Below are 19,002 nucleotides of genomic sequence, written 5' to 3' on the forward strand. Positions count from 1 at the left end.
GCAGGACAGATTTTGTCATTTTGAGCAAACTGCCAAGGAGCTGATTGAAAATATGATTGCGAAATTCCATATCTTTCCAGGTTTGCAAATTAATTACAAACTATTGGATACCAACTTTTTGAAGCACAGCTGCTTCAAATCACACAGCTTTTCATTTTGTCAGTGTTCAATATTCAGTTGGAAACCTTTTTTAACTGCCTGGTTTTTCTTTATAAAGGAAAATTTCCAGTGGACTTCAGTGGATTTTGTTTCTCCATCTAGAACCGAACGTTTAAAATATAGAGAATAATTAGCTAGGCTGGGGCATTTTGGAATTGGGTAATAGTTGGACATCTATGTGGTTCTTCTACTTTTCATTGCTTCCTAAAATGATTACTGCTAACCCCATACCTTTTTAAAAGCTTAGTCAATTTTTTAATTAAAAAAAAAGCTGTATTGTTCATTCTTGCTAGTATTGGTCCCATCGTGTAGTTCTTGGGAACAAACTGTCCAAATATGTTTGCAGCAGGATATATATTACAAGGGCTATGTCAGAAATTTCAACATTTATTATGGATTTGCCAAATCTAAAATAGAATAATGGATGTTGGTTTGATTTAGAAAGAGCTATGATAGATACTTCATAAATTGTTTCGTAGGATAACAGTTGATTGTTTCTTATTCTAAATTTGATTTACTCCTCACAGAGTTAGGATTATATGACTTGGGTCCTATATAAATCTTATTAATAAATAAATAGAATGCTACAAATCAAGGATAGTTAGTAGTTTATATCATTCGGTATTAGACACTTGTGTTCAATAATCTATGTATAAATTCAGTTTCAGATGTTCAGCAGGATGTATAGAAATCCAATGATTTTTCCTCAAAATGTGCAAATTCTGTTTTCTACTCTTTAGATGTATTGTTATTTGCATAATGAAAGAACGCAGTTAAGATGAATTTATATAAAATGTAATCATAATTAAAATGAATTTATGGGTTTTTTTAGGAAGAGAAGCTCCAAATGACGAATAGATTAGAAGAATGGAATGGAATGGAATAGAACAGAACGGAAGGGAATGAAATGGAATAGAACAGAACAGAACAGAATAGAATAGAATATTCTTTATTGCCCAAGTGTGATTAGACATGCAAGGAATTTGTCTCTGATAAATCAGTTCTCAGTGTATAGGCAATTATATACTATGGTATTTTAATCATAATAATAGTAATAATGATACCAATAAGAGAAGGTAGTAGAACAGATGAGAAAGATAGATAATACAGCCATACTATGTGGGTAAATATACTTAGACATTAGGCAGTAATGTGAGAATTAGGTGTTCAGCCCTATAGTGGCATCCCAAGGGGAGGAGTTGAAATAGTTTATGTCCAGGACTTGAGAAGTCTGTAGATATTTTCTCAGCCCCCTTTCTGGTTCATTCAATATACTGGTCCTCAGTGGTCCTCAGAGGTGGCGCAGTGGTTAGGGTGCAGTACTGCAGGCCACTTCAGCTGACTGTTATCTGCAGTTCAGCGGTTCTAATTTGTAGTTCAGCGGTTCTAATCTCACCGGCTCAAGGTTGACTTAGCCTTCTGGGTGAAATGAGGACCCAGACTGTGGGGGCGATATGCTGACTCTGTAAACCGCTTAGAGAGGGCTGAAAGCCCTATGAAGCGGTATAGAAGTCTAACTGCTATTGCTAAGGTAGGCTGGTTGCAAATGTTTTTTTCAGCAGCTCTAATTATCCATTGAAGTCTGTATCTGTATCAGGAGTGGAATACTACTGGTTCGGGCCAATTAGCATGAACCAGTAGTAAAAATGCGACCGATTCACCCGAAACGGTAGTAAAAAAAAATATTTAAAAAGTTTTTAAAAATGTTCCAATGATCATCTGTGCGACAATCAGCTGTGCTGTGCAATCATTGGAATTTTTTTTTAAAAAAAGCATTTTTTACTACTGGTTCTCCTGAATGCATGCTCACATTGCTACCAAATCGGTATCAAAAGTATGTGGATTTCACCCCTGATCTATACAGCTATAGGAGCATAAATGACAGACTCAATAATTCCTCTGAAGAACTCTTTTGAAGCGAATTAGCAGCTTCTTGAAAATATATACAAATTTTCAAAAATCATGTTCTAAAAAAAAACAAAATCAAGAATTTCTTGTGTAGTAGATATGGGGTATATGGGGAAGTAGAAAGACAGCAAGGCCCCCAGTTCTGTCTTCCAGGCAACCCCTAAATATTATGTTGCTTTCCATCATGCCTGAAATAGAATTCAACTAAGGATTCATTAGGATTCTGTGGCTTAAAACAAAAAGTTCTTTGCTTCAGATTCAGCTAGTCTGGAAAACAAACTCTTGTTCAAGGAAAACAGTCCATTTATTCTCTATGTGTGATAACAAATGATAAACACATCATGGCAGTGAGATAATCAGTAAAACTAAATTCCATTTTATCTAGAGACTGTTCATCAACGTAACTGAAAAAAATTGGGTAATCTGCTTTTTACAAGCATTTCTTTTCCACATCAGTAAATTATTGTTAGCTGATTCTATAGCATCTTCTTTTAGCTCTTTCATTCTTGCTGCCTATCAGTCACAGATGAGCACCGAATAGGAATATGTTAGCGGAGGTTGGACTCCGCTTTTGTTATTCATAGTGGTCGGTATAGTCTAGCTCAGCGTTTTCTTGTATGCTGTTTCTAACCTCGCAGTGTCTTGTATCAACATAATGCAAAGGAGTTGTACGTTTGCCAAAAGATGTTCTGCCTGCAGCAATCATCTCTGCATTACACCCTTCATTTATTTAACAGGCAGTTTTCATCTTCGTACTCTTCCCTTGGTCGAGTGTGTGAAGAACTAGGTTGCAGCAGGCTCCTAATGGTATTTTCATAAAAAAGGGGTTGTAAGAGGTGCTGAGCTCAGGAATTGTCTTACAGGTTCTCAGTGATTCAATCATCGCTGTGATTAAATTGAGCTAAGAGTTTCCGAGCTGATATGCTTAATCAGGGTGATGTGTAAAACGTGCTGGAAAAAAAACACCTAGCAGAAAAGTTGAACACCAATAAAAAGAGAAGGTTTTTCAATGCGTGCTGCTATAGCCTTGCTTTAAAATCTTAGAACCGTGAAAACATAAAGCACAGTGTGGAAATTACCTTCTAGCCTTTTGTAATTTATAATTAAACACATGCTATTTTCAGGTTTCTAAGCTGTCATAATTCCCTCTCGTGTTCCTCCTTCTCTCTCTCATTTTTTTTTTTAATGTGTGGTGCAGACATGAATGTCAATCATACACACTTCAGTGTTTTTTGTTCAAAATTCGGGGACAGCATTTGAAGTAGCTGTCAAACATTTAATATTTAGCCTTAGTTCCTGCAAATGTAGCCCAACAGAATAAGTCGACCAGAGTTACCGTATGGCAATAGATAAAAAGATAAATAAATAGATAAATAAATAGATAAATAAATAGATAAATAGATAGATAAATAAATAGATAAATAGATAGATAGATAGATAGATAGATAGATAGATAGATAGATAGATAGATAGATAGATAGATAGATAGATAGATAGATAGATAGATAGATAGATAGATAGATAGATAAATATTGTGCACACTCTTGACCATTGCGGCATCCCCATGGTCACATGAACAACATTTGGACACTTGGCAACTGGCATGTAGGTACAGAGGTTGAAGTTTCCCCGGGTTCATGTGATCACCTTTTGGGACAAGCAAAATCAATAGGGAAGCCAGATTCACTTGTGAATCACAGATGTGATTCACTTAATAACTGTGGCAAGAAAGATCATAAAATGGGTAAAATGTGCTTAGCAACAGACATTTTTCGGCTCAATCGTGGTTGTAAGTTGAGGACTATTTGTCAGTTGTATGGCTGAAGTTATGCTTATAGTCCAACGACTTCCCCAACTGTGATCATCTAAAATGCAATCACCTCCTTGGTCATACATTTTTGTAATCATTTTGTTGCATAATCAGTAGGAACACTGTATTTTGCATATGTTTGGCATAAATTTGTTTCTTGTGGCTTAGCATAATCATATTCTGAGACAGGTTTGAACATTTTCTATGGCTTTGAATCTAAATCTGAAATAGATCCGTACAACAGCAGAAAATATATTAACTTTATACAGGTAGCCAGAGTGATTAAAAAGAAAGAAAAACAAGGAAGATTAGTTTGTTAAATGTCTGAGAATGTATTTCCAATAAAAAATATATGTCACGCAGAGACAATTTCTGCTTTTCATCACATCCAAATAAGGTATAAATATGAAAGAGAAATATGCTGATTTTGACAAGACAAAGCCTAGAATAAAGTGAATAGGCTTGTGCAATGTTTTGTGCGAATAGGGAATTGAAAGTTGGTTAAATAAATACAATAAGACTGATATATAATGGGAGTAAAGTTTGATTTCGAATACATGGATTTTTTAAAAAAATAATAATAATCTATAAATAGTAAAAACAAAACCAGAGGCCAAATGCAAGCAATAAATACACAGAGATAAATCTGAAATACAGGAGGAGGGAGAGCTGCACTTACTGCTTGGGCATGAGGCTGATCCATGTCTTAGTCAGGGTTTTTGCTTTTCTTTGTTTATTTTGCATTTAAGGCTTAACACATACAAAGCAGTGGTGGGTTCCTACCAGTTTGGCCGTACTGGTAGTGGTATGGCGGCCTCAGTCACTGGAACCGAAGCAATCCAGGCCTGCCACACCCCCAAACTTGTTTTCCAGTTGCTGCTGTTGTCACTGCCATTTTGTTTTTTAGTTCCCGAGGTGGCGCAGTGGTTAGGGTGCAGTACTGCAGGTCACTTCAGCTGACTGCTATCTGCAGTTCGGCGGTTCAAATCTCACTGGCTCAAGGTTGACTCAGCCTTCCATCCTTCCGAGGTGGGTGAAATGAGGACCCGGATTGTTGTTGGGGGCAATATGCTGACTCTGTAAACCGCTTAGAGAGGGCTGAAAGCCCTATGAAGCGGTATATAAGTCTAACTGCTATTGCTATTCTGTGCATGCGCAGAACAATTTTAATTAAACACAGGTGGTACAGCTGGGCAGAACCCACACCTGATGCAAAGGAGGGAGAGTTAGACTTAGCGGAAGTGTAATGTAACTTAAATATAGAGACAAGATGTTATTTAAGAGATATGTGGAATAAAGCAAGACATAGTGTCAAGAATGATGAATCAATGTGGAGCACTGGGGAACTATCAGAGGACTGGAAAAGAGCTGATGTGGTTCCCATCTTCAAAAAAGGGGCGGAAAAACAGATCCAGGAAACTACAAACCTATCAGCCTGACCTCAATACCAGGAAAGATTCTGGAAAAGATAATCAAGCAATGAATTAGTGAACACCTAGAAGTAAACAAAGTAATAGCCAAAAGCCAACATGGGTTTGTCAAAAACAGATCATGCCAGACTAATCTTATTGCATTCTTTGACAAAGTGACAAAATCAGTGGACCAGAGGAATGTTGTCGATATAGTTTACTTGGACTTCAATAAGGCATTTGATAAGGTAGACCATAACCTACTATTAGATAAAGTAGAAGAATGTGGATTAGACAGCATCACCACCAGATGGATTCATAACTGGTTGACCAACCGCACTCAACATGTAGTCCTCAATGGAACTGCATCTACATGGAGGAAAGTATGCAGTGGAGTACCCCAAGGCTCTGTTTTGGGCCCATTACTCTTCAACATCTTCATCAATGATTTGGACAAGGGGATAGATGGGGAAATTATTAAATTTGCAGATGACACCAAGCTGGCAGGAATACCCAACACTCCAGAAGACAGGCTTAAGATACAGAAGGATCTTGACAAACTTGAACTTTGGGCACTATCTAATAAAATGAAATTCAATGGTGAAAATAGTAAGGTTCTACATTTAGACAACAAAAACGAAATGCACAGGTACAGTTTAGGTGGTACCTTGCTCAACAGTAGTAACTGTGAGAGGGATCTTGGAGTCCTAGTGGAGAACCATTTAAATAGGAGCCAGCCGTGTGCAGCAGCTGCCAAAAAAGCCAACACAGTTCTAGGCTGTATAAACAGAGGGATAGAATCAAGATCACATGAAGTGTTAATACCACTTTATAATGCCTTGGTAAGGCCACACTTGGAATACAGCATTCAGTTTTGGTCACCACGATGTAGAAAAGATGTGGGGACTCTAGAAAGAGCGCAGAGAAGAGCAACAAAGAGGATTAGGGGACTGGAGACTAAAACATATGAGGAACAGTTGCAGGAACTGGGTATGTCTAGTTTAATGAAAAGAAGGACCAGGGGAGACATATATAGCAGTCTTCCAATATCTCAGGGGTTGCCACAAAGAAGAGGGAGTCAAACTATTCTCCAAGGCACCTGAGGGCAGAACAAGAAGCAATGGGTGGAAACTAATCAAGGAGAGAAGCAACTTAGAACTGAGGAGACATTTCCTGACAGTTAGAACAATTAATCCGTGGAACAGAAGTTGCCTCCAGAAGTTGTGAATGCCCCAACACTGGAAGTCTTTAAGAAGATGTTGGATAGCCATTTGTCTGAAACGGTATAGGGTTTCCTGCCTAGGACTAGAAGATCTCCAAGGTCCCTTCCAACTCTGCTATTGTATTGTATTGTGTTGTATTGTCATTGCTGAATGACCTAGCAAATGCAGTTGTTGAATTTCTACTTTAAAGAGTTCATGTTCCAAAAGTAGATCACAGATTTAAATGACTTGGGAAAATGCACTTCAATGTAAGTTATACTTTCTATTAGTGGAAATGATTTTGAGGATAGAGCAAAAATCTGCCTGCAGCCTGATCAAAGTAAGAAAAAAAAAGTAGCATACATCAGTTTAGATTCATGTTTTTTCCCATATAAGCTTTTCATATGATCGGGAAATGGTACTCCTGGCTGAATTATACTTTGATTTACATATTGCACTGTAATTGCCTGGTGGTAGATTTATTTATTTATTCAAATATTGGTATCACCCAATGCCGGAGTGATTCAGGAGAACTCACAATGTAAGAAAACAGAATATAAAGACAATATAATAAATACATGCATTATATGTTAAATGCCTCTAACAAGGGGTGGGGCATCTTCCCTACCTCAAGGCCTGCAGAGACTTACAAGTCCTTAAGACCTTCTGGAATGCCAAGGTTGGACTTGTCCAGATCTCAGGGAGGACCTGTTTACAGTGGGGAGGGCACCATTACAGAGAAATTGCCTTTCCTGGGTGAATACAGTTTATGTACCCAAGAGAAAACAAGGTCAGTTTTGGAAAACTTGGGGCCAAACACTTATTACTGTTCCCTTGGGAGAATGCCAAAGATGCTGTGAATGATCTAAATCGCTGGAAAACACTTGCTTCTCGATGTGCTCTGTATAGGAGATGATGATGATAATGATAACAACAATGTATTAGTTTTTAGGTACTGATCGAACAGATAATCCTCAGTTTATGACCAGAATTAAGCCCAGAATTTATGTTGTTAAATGAAAGGTTTCTTAAGTGAATTTTGCCCCATTTTATGTTCATTTTCTCTTTCTGCTCAGAACTTTGGTATTCTCTCTCGACTACATCCAAATATTTTTCTAGCCCATTTCAACTTTCCTTTTGCTCCGTAAGCGTGTTCTTTTCAGATTTTTTTTTTTTAAAGCTATTTTCCATTTCTTGAATTTATCCGGTTATTTCTGCTTTCGTTAATGCTTCAGTTAATCTTTTTTGACAAAGTGGGTGGACATTATAGTTTTCTTGTGTTCTATTGATCTCTTGTTCAGCTTAACCCTCTGGAAATCATTCATTTATTATTATTATTTTTTTTAAAAAAGGGTTGTCATCTAAAGTTTTATTACTTGCCATATTATATCTATTGCCTCATTCCCTTTATTTATTACCACACTGTCTGTGAAATATATTCTTCCTGGTGCAGAAGAAGATAGCAAAGACTTTTAAGACTGCAGTGCTACAATTAATTGCTTGATGTTGTTGTTTTTTGTTTTTTCATATGAACTGATGAACCCTAACTTTGTGTGATTACATTTAGTGGTATTTAAAAGTTCTTTTGAGATAATATGCATATGCATTCATGGAGACCAAGTTCTCCACTATGCACTTACCGTACAAGAAAGCTGAAGATTAGTGGGGTGATAGTGTACTGAATTTCATTGTTTTGTGGAAATGAAACATTGAGCCAAATCCCACAAAATGCAAGCAATTGAATGCTGAGTGCATGTATTTATCTATCAGCTGCAGCTACATGAATCCACACATAACTAAATTGAGAATAACAAGTGCACCTGTATATTATCTTCAGTGAACCATCATATCTGTCAAAATATGTCATGTATTATTAGTTTACAAGACCCAGATTAAACATACTAATAAAGACTATCAAATGGCAATGGAATCACGTAGTTTCCCCAAATGCTGACAATTAGCCAGAGAAGTTTGACTGTTAGTCTACATAGACTGGACAATGTTATTTTTTTGCCTTTAAATGGAATAACAATAGCAAGAAGAACCAACAGAAGGGTATCCTTTTAAAGGAGGAGGAGGAGGAGGAGGAGGAGGAGAGCACAGTGACAACAAAATATATCAAATACAGGGTTTTCATATATGCATTTTTAATGTAAAGTTGCACAGTATTAACTTGTGATAAAGATCATTTTAAAGTATTTTATTGTAATAATCCCTGTAGTACTATATGTCCGTAATGTGAAATAAACTTTTGGAGAGTCTATTTGCTTTTTTTTTTTTTTTTAATCTAGTGGTTCTCTTAGAGCACAAGCATTTCCTTTATGGGGTACCATAAGCACATACCACATTGATTATACTCTTTTCTTAGCACATTAATTATTTTACCTGTGATTTGATTCTTATTACCCACTGGCCTTCTTTCATTTTGAGTATCATTTTATAGCATAAAAGGGTGCTTAATTCCCTACTTATACATACATACATACATACATACATACATACATACATACACACATACATACACACACACACACACACACACACACACACACTTCATGCATGCTGCATGCATATCTTTACTTCAGTGTAGAAGAATATGATTTGTGAATTACTTTTACTGTGAATTACCCGCAGTTTTAACAATGCCATAAAAATAGTTTTGGCTTTTATGCCAGTGTAACATTTTCATATATGATCCCCAGAAGCCACAAATATATTCTTAAGTCAACTATGGATTGCACAAGTATTTCAAACTACAAATAAAAAAAATATTTTTGTTGTTTAATAAAATCTCACTTTCTATTTGCATAGTTCCCCTTAAAAACATATTCATTAGAGCAGGGTTCCCAATCAGAGGTGTGAGACGATTTTCCAAGGGGTGCAAAAACTCTGGTTTAGAAATTTTGAAATTATAGTGTATATACATAATTATATGCCTATAATGATCTACTTTTGTTTTAGGGGTATAGAAAAGGTTGGGAACCCCTGCATTAGAACATTGACAAAGAGCTGGGAATATATAGACACTATCTTGTTTAGCTTTAGGGTGTATTATGTTTAATATTTTTTTTTCTTTTTAAAATTATATTAGGTTATTTCCTCTTTTTCATCTAGCTGCTTTAGAATTACTCTCAAAATGTCAAATAACACTTCTTCTTTGTTAGTAATTTTGTTCCAGATAACGATCATATTATAGTACAGAACTTGAATTTTGAAGTCCTTTTATATAATCAAGAAATTTAGTGGAAGAAGTAAGCTGTGTACTGAGTTCATTATTTTTAAGCTTTATCTATCACTAATAAAGGCAAATATTAGTAGCTCAGGTTTGAATATTTGTAGCTCAGGATCTCTCACTTCTATCACTTTAAAATATTATTTTGTATTCTCTTTTAACATGTACACATATATTCCAGAATTTTAGGAAAATTATATGGGAATAATAACTACAGTAGCTTTCTTTTTTATTAATTTAATATGTATATGCCTTTAACACTTTTACACGTCCATGTTACATTTATTTGCATGTGTCTTTTTTTCAGACATCTACAGATCTGTAGGAATTTAGTTTTACTTTCAGTCGAATATATATCTGTCCATGTTAGATGCTGAGAATCCCCAGCCTGGCATTTTCCAGGCCATTGATCAAGTTGGTAGGAACATTTAACTCCTGCTCAAATTTTTGGGAGTTAAACTACCAGTGTATCTAGAGAGGTAGTAGAAGGACTGGTAGAATCTGGGGGCAGAGTTAAAAGAGGCATCAGCCTAGAGTCTCTACGTAGCCACAAGTAAACCAAGTCTAACCTCCCTTGAATTTGGTTAACTCTTATCTAACCCCAGTGAGGTGTTAACTGTTACCGTATATACTCGAGTATAGGCTGACCCGAATATAAGCCGAGGCACCTAATTTTACCACAAAAAACTGGAAAAGTTATTGACTCGAGTATAAGCCTAGGGTGGGAAATGCAGCAGCTACCGGTAAATTTCAAAAATAAAAATAGATACCAATAATGTTTTTGAATATTTATTCCAAAGAAAAACAGTAAACTAGCGGTGTATTCAATGAAATACTTCACTCACCTCATGATGCTGATGTCCCGCTGTGATGATGATGTCCCGTGCAGCCGCGGGAGCGATGTCCCGCCTCCTATGACACACGGCACAGTGATTCCTATCATTGGATCACTGTACCAGAGGAGGTGGGACATCGCTATGTGGCTGCTTGCCATAACAAGGAGGAGGTGGGACATCGTTGCAGAGCGGCAGGAGGGGGAGGAAGGGGAATCGTAAGACAGCCCTGCATTACATTAGAACGTGAGGAGGGGGGATGGTGCGGTGCGCGCTGCACGGCAAACTGACACAGAGGGAGGGGAAACTCACAGGGGCACTGGGCCATTCACGAGTGTCACCCAGCGGCATGGCCCCGCCCCTTTTTCTCCTCTATTTCGGGCAAATTTTTCACTGACTCGAGTATAAGCCGAGGCGGCTTTTTTCAGCCCAAAAAGTGGGCTGAAAAACTAGGCTTATACTCGAGTATATACAGTAGTTAAGAAGTATCTTGTGCATAGGCATGATTATTAATAAATCAGTTTAATCAGACCTTCACATGTAGACCAGTGATGGGTTGCCAATTTTTTTACTACCAGTTCGGTAGTAAACTTGTGCATGTGCAGAAGTATCTGGGTGGGTGGGCGGAGCTTTCCCACTGCTACCTGTTCGCCCTATCTTGGCCGAACCGGGAGCAACCTACCTCTGATGTTGACCTGATCTTTCGCGTCTGACAGGCAATGCCAAATTTACGTAGGTTGTTAAATACTATTCAGTTCATTTCCTTTTTCATTAATACAGTTTTGTCAACTAACCTTAACTTGTTACTTTCAATCTTGCCCTTCCCAGCAATTTACATCTTCTGTTTTTCCAAAGATATATACTCTGTCTGGAACTCAGACAAATGTATTTAAAGCTTAATAGAGTGTTTAATTCATTATGTTTTAATATTATTTTACATACGTATTTAAACATATACACAGCTACACTGATAAAAAAAATATTTGACACGTCAATATGCACTGCATCTCATATTGTTTAACATGTTAAAGTGCTAATTAGTGACACTTGTATAAATATTAAATTGTTTAGGAATTTACAATGATAAATTCTGAAGTCTATTTTAAAAATGAATCACATCACCACGTTGGGGGAATAACCATGACTACTGTGTTCTTAGATTTTCCATACATTTTAATGGAACTTTTGCTGAATATAGTCATCGCATATTCATTACCGATGGTCTCTGAGTTTGCTGACAGGAGTTTTTTGTCTCTGCGAGGATTCTGCAAAGTTTCCAAGGGGCGCTTCAGTTCATTAAAGATTAGATTGAATCACATTGAAGCTGAATTATAATTCCATTGGGCAACTTTGGCGATTAAGTAGATTTTATGCTGCTCTTGGAGTTTTTATAATGTACAGGGTTGCAATTCTATTTCCATATATGGTGGACACTGAGGGGGTGAATAGTGTGAGGTGGACAATGGATTTTATCACTGTAGGAAACTTTCAACCTATCAGAATTCTTTTGAGAGGGGGACACTAACCTTGTTTTGAGCTCCATTTGCTTTTTAACTTCCCCCCTCCTCTAATATGGGAAATCTTAAATTTGCTTGTTGTTGTGGGAATAGGATATTATACTTCTATGCTGGTTCTCAAAATTTTGCCCGTGATGGACAGCAGTGAGATACCTTTCCAGTTTCTGCTGTCTGATTTGTGTCCCTTTTTTTAAATAAAAAATACACAATGGGGGCATCATAGAAATCATCAGGGCATCTCCTCAATGGACCAACGTATTCCAAGACATCTTGGAATGCCAGCAAGGTGATTGGTACTTCGTAGATCTCAGCAAGAATACCATCTTGCCTTGTTGCTTTATTTCACTCTTATGTGAGATCACTTTCTTGATTTCATCAGGACACGGAGGCAGGCCTAGAGTAATTAACCCAAGTTTGGAAAGCACTGTGTTAATGCCTTCAAGTCATGTTTGACTCCTGATGACTGATTGGAGTTTCTGGAGTTTTCTTGACAAGATTGTTGGAGGTATTTAGCAGTTAGACTTAGACTTATAGCAGTTAGACTTATATACTGCTTCATAGGGCTTTCAGCCCTCTCTAAGCGGTTTACAGAGTCAGCATATTGCCCCCAACAACAATCCGGGTCCTCATTTTACCCACCTCGGAAGGATGGAAGGCTGAGTCAACCTTGAGCCAGTGAGATTTGAACAGCCGAACTGCAGAACTGCAGTCAGCTGAAGTAGCCTGCAGTGCTGCATTTAACCACTGCGCCACCTCGGTATTTTGTCCTTGGCTGCTATTACCTAGGGCTGAAAGAAAATGATTGGCTCAAAGTCACCCAGCTGGTTTCATGCCTAAGGTGGAACTAGATAGAACTCATGGTTTCCTAGTTTTTAAACTGGTATCTCAACCATTACACCAAACTGGTTCTGTACATACTGCACATTAGGGGTGGGTTCCTGCCAGTTCTAAGCTCTTCTATAGAAGAGGTTCCACAAATCTACCGTGCCATTTAGAACCGGTTCCAGCTCCCTCCCCCCGCCCATGTGCACATCATCAAGATGAAATGCGAGAGGAGGAATTCTGGGAGTTGAAATCCACAAATCTTAAAGCTACCAAGTTTGAACACCCCTGGGTTTTTTTTCCTAGAGGGTTAGGGGTGCAAGGGTCTTGTAACTTGACAGCTTTAAGACTTGCGTGCTTCAAATGCCAGAGTTCCTGAGCCAACATTTTGGTTGCTAAGCAAGAGCTTTGTTAAGTGAGTTTCACCACATTTTACAAGTTGGCCACGCCCACCCAGTCACATGGCTGGCAAGCCACTCCCACAAAGCTGGCCACACCTACAGAACAGGTTCTAAAATAATTTGAAACCCAGCACTGCTGTACATACATCCCGATGGAAATTGAAGCTGCTGTTAAGTGTTATTATACTTTCATTCATAATACAAATCTTATTAACTTGCAAAACTCAATTAATAAATCATAAAACTACTATAAATAAAGTATTCTTTTATTTCAACATAAGTTGGAAAAGAACACATTTTGCTGTCTTGGCTCCTCATAAATTTTCATCTCAGTTGTTATGATGATAATAACTGATATCATGAATTGGACAGTTGTTTGTGCAATGATATTGAAAGTCATCTTGTTTTCCTATTAGAATTATTTTTGAGTCTGTACTAAATTCATATAGCAGTTTGTATCCTAAATATTGTTTTTAATTATTACTAACTAGGAATGACATAGATAACAGCTGCAAAGTTAGTCACTGTGGTATCTTAATTTGTTGATCTGACACAAAAGTTCCGTTATTTAATTCAGAGGACCATTTTTACACCCCTCCACTTCAAATAGGTTGTGATTGCTTTGTTAATACAAGAGATCTAATACTTTTATGAAACTAAGCAGGTTTTCTTTAAAAAAAATATTCATGGAGGTATAATTTTAGCTTATTGCAATGGAAAGCTTGGAAAGCAAATTCTACACAAGAAAATATTTTAAAGAATTGCCTATTACACTTTCCAATGGAAGTTATTCCAGAAACAGAAACTTTGAATGAAATGCATAAATCATTGGTGACCTGTTTATATTCTTACATTTTAGCACCGGCATTTTGTGACATCTATGGTAGTTCATCAGATCAACATTGAACAATACTATATATGGAATGACAGGAAATAGAATGGAGGAGAAGTATTTTGCAAAGAATACACAGGCTATTAGATAAATATAATGTCTCTTTTCAGAGGCATTTAAAATAGGAAACAGCTTCTACCTGTATCAATGTGCCAGTTGATTTGCTATTAATTTTTAATGTGATATTTTAGATTATTCCATTGATTCTATAGTAGTTGCATTCTGAATTTGGAAACATGCTAAATCTTTCTTTTCTTAATATGTTTCTATAATATCTGAATATATGTAGAACCGAACTGCTAATAGTATGGTAACTATTTTAATTCATTTCTTTTTTAATATGTTCAAAAACGTCTTTAGCCTTTCTATTAATGGTTGCTGCTTTATGATTCGATTATTTTAGCTGCAGCATCAGCATTAAATATTACACTGTGCATTTCCTGCAATTCGATTCTGCTTTAAAACTTCTTCTTTACAAATAGTTGATTGGTAAATGTAGAAAGCATACAAATATTTAAACAGATGGAAAGAGATGAGTTAATAAATTGAATGTTAGGGATCTGACTAAGTAGGATGAAGCAGGATAGAGCTGACAGGGACTTTGGAGGTCTTCCAATCCAACTCCCTGCTTAAGCAGGAGATCCTATACCAGTGTTTCTCAACCTTGGCGACTTTCAGTCCTTTGGACTTCAACTCCCAGAATCCCCCAGCCAGCATATCTGGGAGTCTGGGAGTTGAAGTCCACAGGACTGAAAGTCGCCAAGGTTGAGAAACACTGCCCTATACCATAGCAGGCAGGTGGCTGTTCAGTCTTTTCTTAAAAACCTCCAGTGATGAAGGTCATTACATTGTGTGAATTCATCTTAAAACTAGATAAACTATGTAACATATCCCATACTGTTTCCTTAATTGGTCTAAATACTTTGATTGTAGTAGGAGCTGACTTTTTACTTGTCAAAATATTTTATCCTATTTTTTATAGCTTTGTCATAATTTATTTTTGAGTCGTTATTAATATCCATTCCCTCTTAGGGATGTTGAAAAGGCACAAATAGGCATTATTCCACTTCCACGATATTTCTGTAAATGCAATTATATTGTATATTGTATTATATTTTGGGTAATGATTAAATTTGTTGAAAAACTGATTATGTGCCATTAAGTAGATGTCAACACTTAGTGACTATTTACATTTTTTTTTCCATGAGAAAACCTGTTCTTTTATTTGTTCTCTTTTTTTTTCTTTTCTTCAACTTTCCCACCGTTAGAACTTTCTCTAGAGAGTTTGGTCTTCACATGATTTGTGGTTCAAAGGAGAACTTTGGTTGATTTGTTCAATGATCCATTTGCTTGTTGTCTTGGTTGTTCATGGTGTTCCCAGGAATCTTCTCCAACACTAAAGTTCAAAAGCATTAATACTTTACTTAGACTTCTTCAAAATCTTCAAAGTTCAACTTTCACTTCCATAAGAGTATCACAGGGAACACCATGGGTTACATTGTCCAGATTCTTATAGTCTCAGACATATCACAACATCAAGACTTGTCTACCAGCTAATAAACAGGGCATATTTATTGACTGCTTGATTCTTTACCGTTGATGGTTCATCCTAAAAGACAGACACTATCTACCTCATTGCGTCTTCATTGTCAAGTCTAAAGCTGGGTTTTTTTTTTTGTATCTTCCATTCTTAGTTTGATAATTTTAATATTTAATTTTAGTCCAATTTTTCCCATTGTGCTCCTTGATTATGCTTTTTTAATTGAAAAATTATTATGGAAAAATTGCCAATTAAATTTGCACACTGATTAGAGTAAGCACACACCCAATTAGCTCAGCTAACAAAACCAAACAAAAGATAGCTTGATGTTTATTTATTGTGTGTGCATGCGCTTTTGAGTCAGCCTCGACTCCTGACAACTCTCTGGATAAGTCCATACAGTTTTCTTGGCAATAAATATGATGTAATTGGAGAGAAATGGTCTTCAGATAATGCTTTGAAGTGAAGGGCTTTAAAGGTTAAAACCAACACCTTGAATTGGACTCAGAAGCAGACTCTCACTCAATGACCAGGCTCAAATTTTCATCTGTTGGAGACATCATGTGAAGACCCAACTTTCATGATGTAATGCTGGGGAAAGTGGTAGGAAATAATGAAAGAGTGACCAACCACAGGGAGGATTGACTCGGTTACAGTAACAATGAATGTACAGTTACAAGACTTGAAACTATAAGTTAGGGAAAACATATTCATGGGGGGAAAAATGTGGTCACAAAGAGGTGAAAAGAGCTTGATGACACATAATCAATCACAAAACAGTCATATACCTTTATGGAGTATCCACAATTATTAGACTTTGCTGAGCTCAACATCTGAAACAATGAGCTATTGATCCAATCAATTTTCTAAATCTTAAGCATGGCATTGAAGTTGTTTGGCTTCGAGGGACAGGTAAAGTGTAATATTCTATGTGACTTCCCATTATTTTATATGCCAAGAGTTTCTTATTTCTTTATGGAAAAGAAAAAGACACCAAGAAAGAAGTGAGTAAGAACAAAGAAGGCAGAAGGTTATGTGCCATAATTCATTTCTTTCTTTATTTCATCAGTGTTTAATTCAACCCAATTCCTTTTAAGAGACACTCACTCTTTCAGAGAAGTATTGAATTGACTGAAGTATACTTTTCTGATCCTAATAGGTCATAAAGCTCGCTTTTGAAGAATTTGAGCTGGAAAGAGGCTATGACACTCTTACAGTAGGAGATGCGGGCAAAGTGGGAGACACAAGAACAGTTTTATATGTGTAAGTGCACTGCATTATTCATCGGAAACTCTATTTTGCTTCTTTTTCCAATTATTTAGACTACATAGGCAATGATTTTTTTGTCCCAATTGTATTATCAGTGAGTTACGACATTTCTGTAAATTCAACAGAACCTTTGCAAAATCACAAATACCCCCAGTACTTTTCTAACTTTGCAACAATCAACTCTATTGTTTTTTTCTGAAGTCTGACAGGCTCCAGTGTTCCCGATCTTATTGTAAGCATGAGCAACCAGATGTGGCTCCATCTACAGTCAGATGACAGCATTGGCTCGCTAGGATTCAAAGCTGTTTATCAAGGTATGTTTCAGATTGAATTAATAAATGAAGTTATTTTGAGAAGATGCATAAAACTAACACATCAGAAGTACTGTTGCTAAATATTCAGGATATATGTGTGTGTGTGTGTTGTATTTGGGTTGTATTTGTGCTTTGTTACAAATGTAACAAAGGCAACAGTAAAAATATTGGGTTTCTATCTGGATGGTCTCTTGTGATGAGCCAGAGACAGAGAAAGGAAATAGTAGGCTTCCTCCCATATTTGGGCATACCAGGGGTTGTGACACTAAATACACATTCACACACACACATACAATCAGTGTGTGTGTGTGTATAGATAGATAGATAGATAGATAGATAGATAGATAGATAGATAGATAGATAGATAGATAGATAGATAGATAGATAGATAGAAAGACAGACAGACAGACAGACAGACAGACAAACAAACATATGTTGTGACTCAGCAGTTCTGCTGAGAGTTTTTTTCGGGATACAAAATTCAGTTTGCAGCTGGGGCTTGTGGGAGGAGGTTTGGAGATAAAAGGGTTATATAAATCACGCATCACAGCTGATCGTCAGAAAAACCGATTCACCTGAACCGGTAGCATTTGTTTTACTACTGGTTTGGGCAAACGGGTAGCATTTTTACTACTGGTGAACTGGTCTGAACTGGTAGCATTTCACCCCTGGGCTAAAGTCATGTGGAGCTTTAATGGGGATAGACAGTATCTTGAATTGCACCAGGAAGCTGAGTTACAATCAGTTCAGCTCCATGTCAGTAAAGTGAATGGCCTTTGGCCATGTAAAGTCTTCCTGTGAGGTGACAAGGGCATGAGTGACTAAGAGCAATAGCAATAGCAATAGCAGTTAGACTTATATACCGCTTCCTAGGGCTTTCAGCCCTCTCTAAGCGGTTTACAGAGTCAGCATATTGCCCCCAACAACAATCCGGGTCCTCATTTTACCCACCTCGGAAGGATGGAAGGCTGAGTCAACCCTGAGCCGGTGAGATTTGAACAGCCGAACTGCAGAACTGCAGTCAGCTGAAGTAGCCTGCAGTGCTGCATTTAACCACTGCGCCACCTCTATGCAAACTCTATGTTCATGAATTGGCCCAAATTGGAATTCCAGTTGTCATTATATAAAGACCCTCTTGGCCATAACTTCAGCTCTGACTCTGCATCCAGATCGTAAATCAGATACATATAGGGGAATGTAGCTTCAGCAAATACCCCAAGTATACTATCTTTTGCTCATTAAATCCATAAATTTCTATCCTGCTACAATTCAATCTGAGACTGTTTCTCGTCATCCAGACCCTACAAGGTTCTGTTCATTGGGTCAGCATTTCTGCCCAGCTTTGACATGTAGCTGGGTATTAACAGATGACTTCTCCAGTGGTTTCATGTCAATAAAACATCAGGAGCAACAGGAGCAAGGATTATGGCACCCCATAAATTCCCTATGGATTGGCCCTCTCACTATCACCAACTAGATGAAATCTTCAGGAAGGGGGACTACCAGTGCAAGTAGGACACCCCCTTTCTTTGGACTTACTTGGACTTAATCTTCGTAAATGTCAACGTCCATAAGGCAGTGACCGTTGCATTGTGAAGGCCAGGGGCAGGACGTCACGGATTACAGCACGCCATTGATCCCGATTTAGGGCAGCTTGTTGGACATCGGTTATCGAGAAATGGAGTGGTTGAAGA

At 37.3% G+C, this 19,002-nt stretch overlaps 1 protein-coding gene across 1 annotated transcript in view; it reads left to right on the plus strand.

Annotated features, from left to right (window-relative positions):
- Positions 1-19,002, plus strand: part of CSMD1 (CUB and Sushi multiple domains 1) — a 1,072,234-nt gene that overhangs the window by 803,340 nt on the left and 249,892 nt on the right. The window contains exons 12-13 of the mRNA XM_087718982.1: positions 16,885-16,988; positions 17,196-17,308. Of these exons, the coding sequence (XP_087575108.1) occupies positions 16,885-16,988; positions 17,196-17,308 (217 nt within the window). The remainder of the gene's footprint in view (positions 1-16,884; positions 16,989-17,195; positions 17,309-19,002) is intronic.

This window comes from Thamnophis sirtalis, unplaced genomic scaffold (genome assembly GCF_051295495.1).
Source record: "Thamnophis sirtalis isolate CommonGarterSnake01/CBP01778 unplaced genomic scaffold, rThaSir2_p1.2 scaffold_6, whole genome shotgun sequence".
Lineage (NCBI taxonomy): Eukaryota > Metazoa > Chordata > Lepidosauria > Squamata > Natricidae > Thamnophis > Thamnophis sirtalis.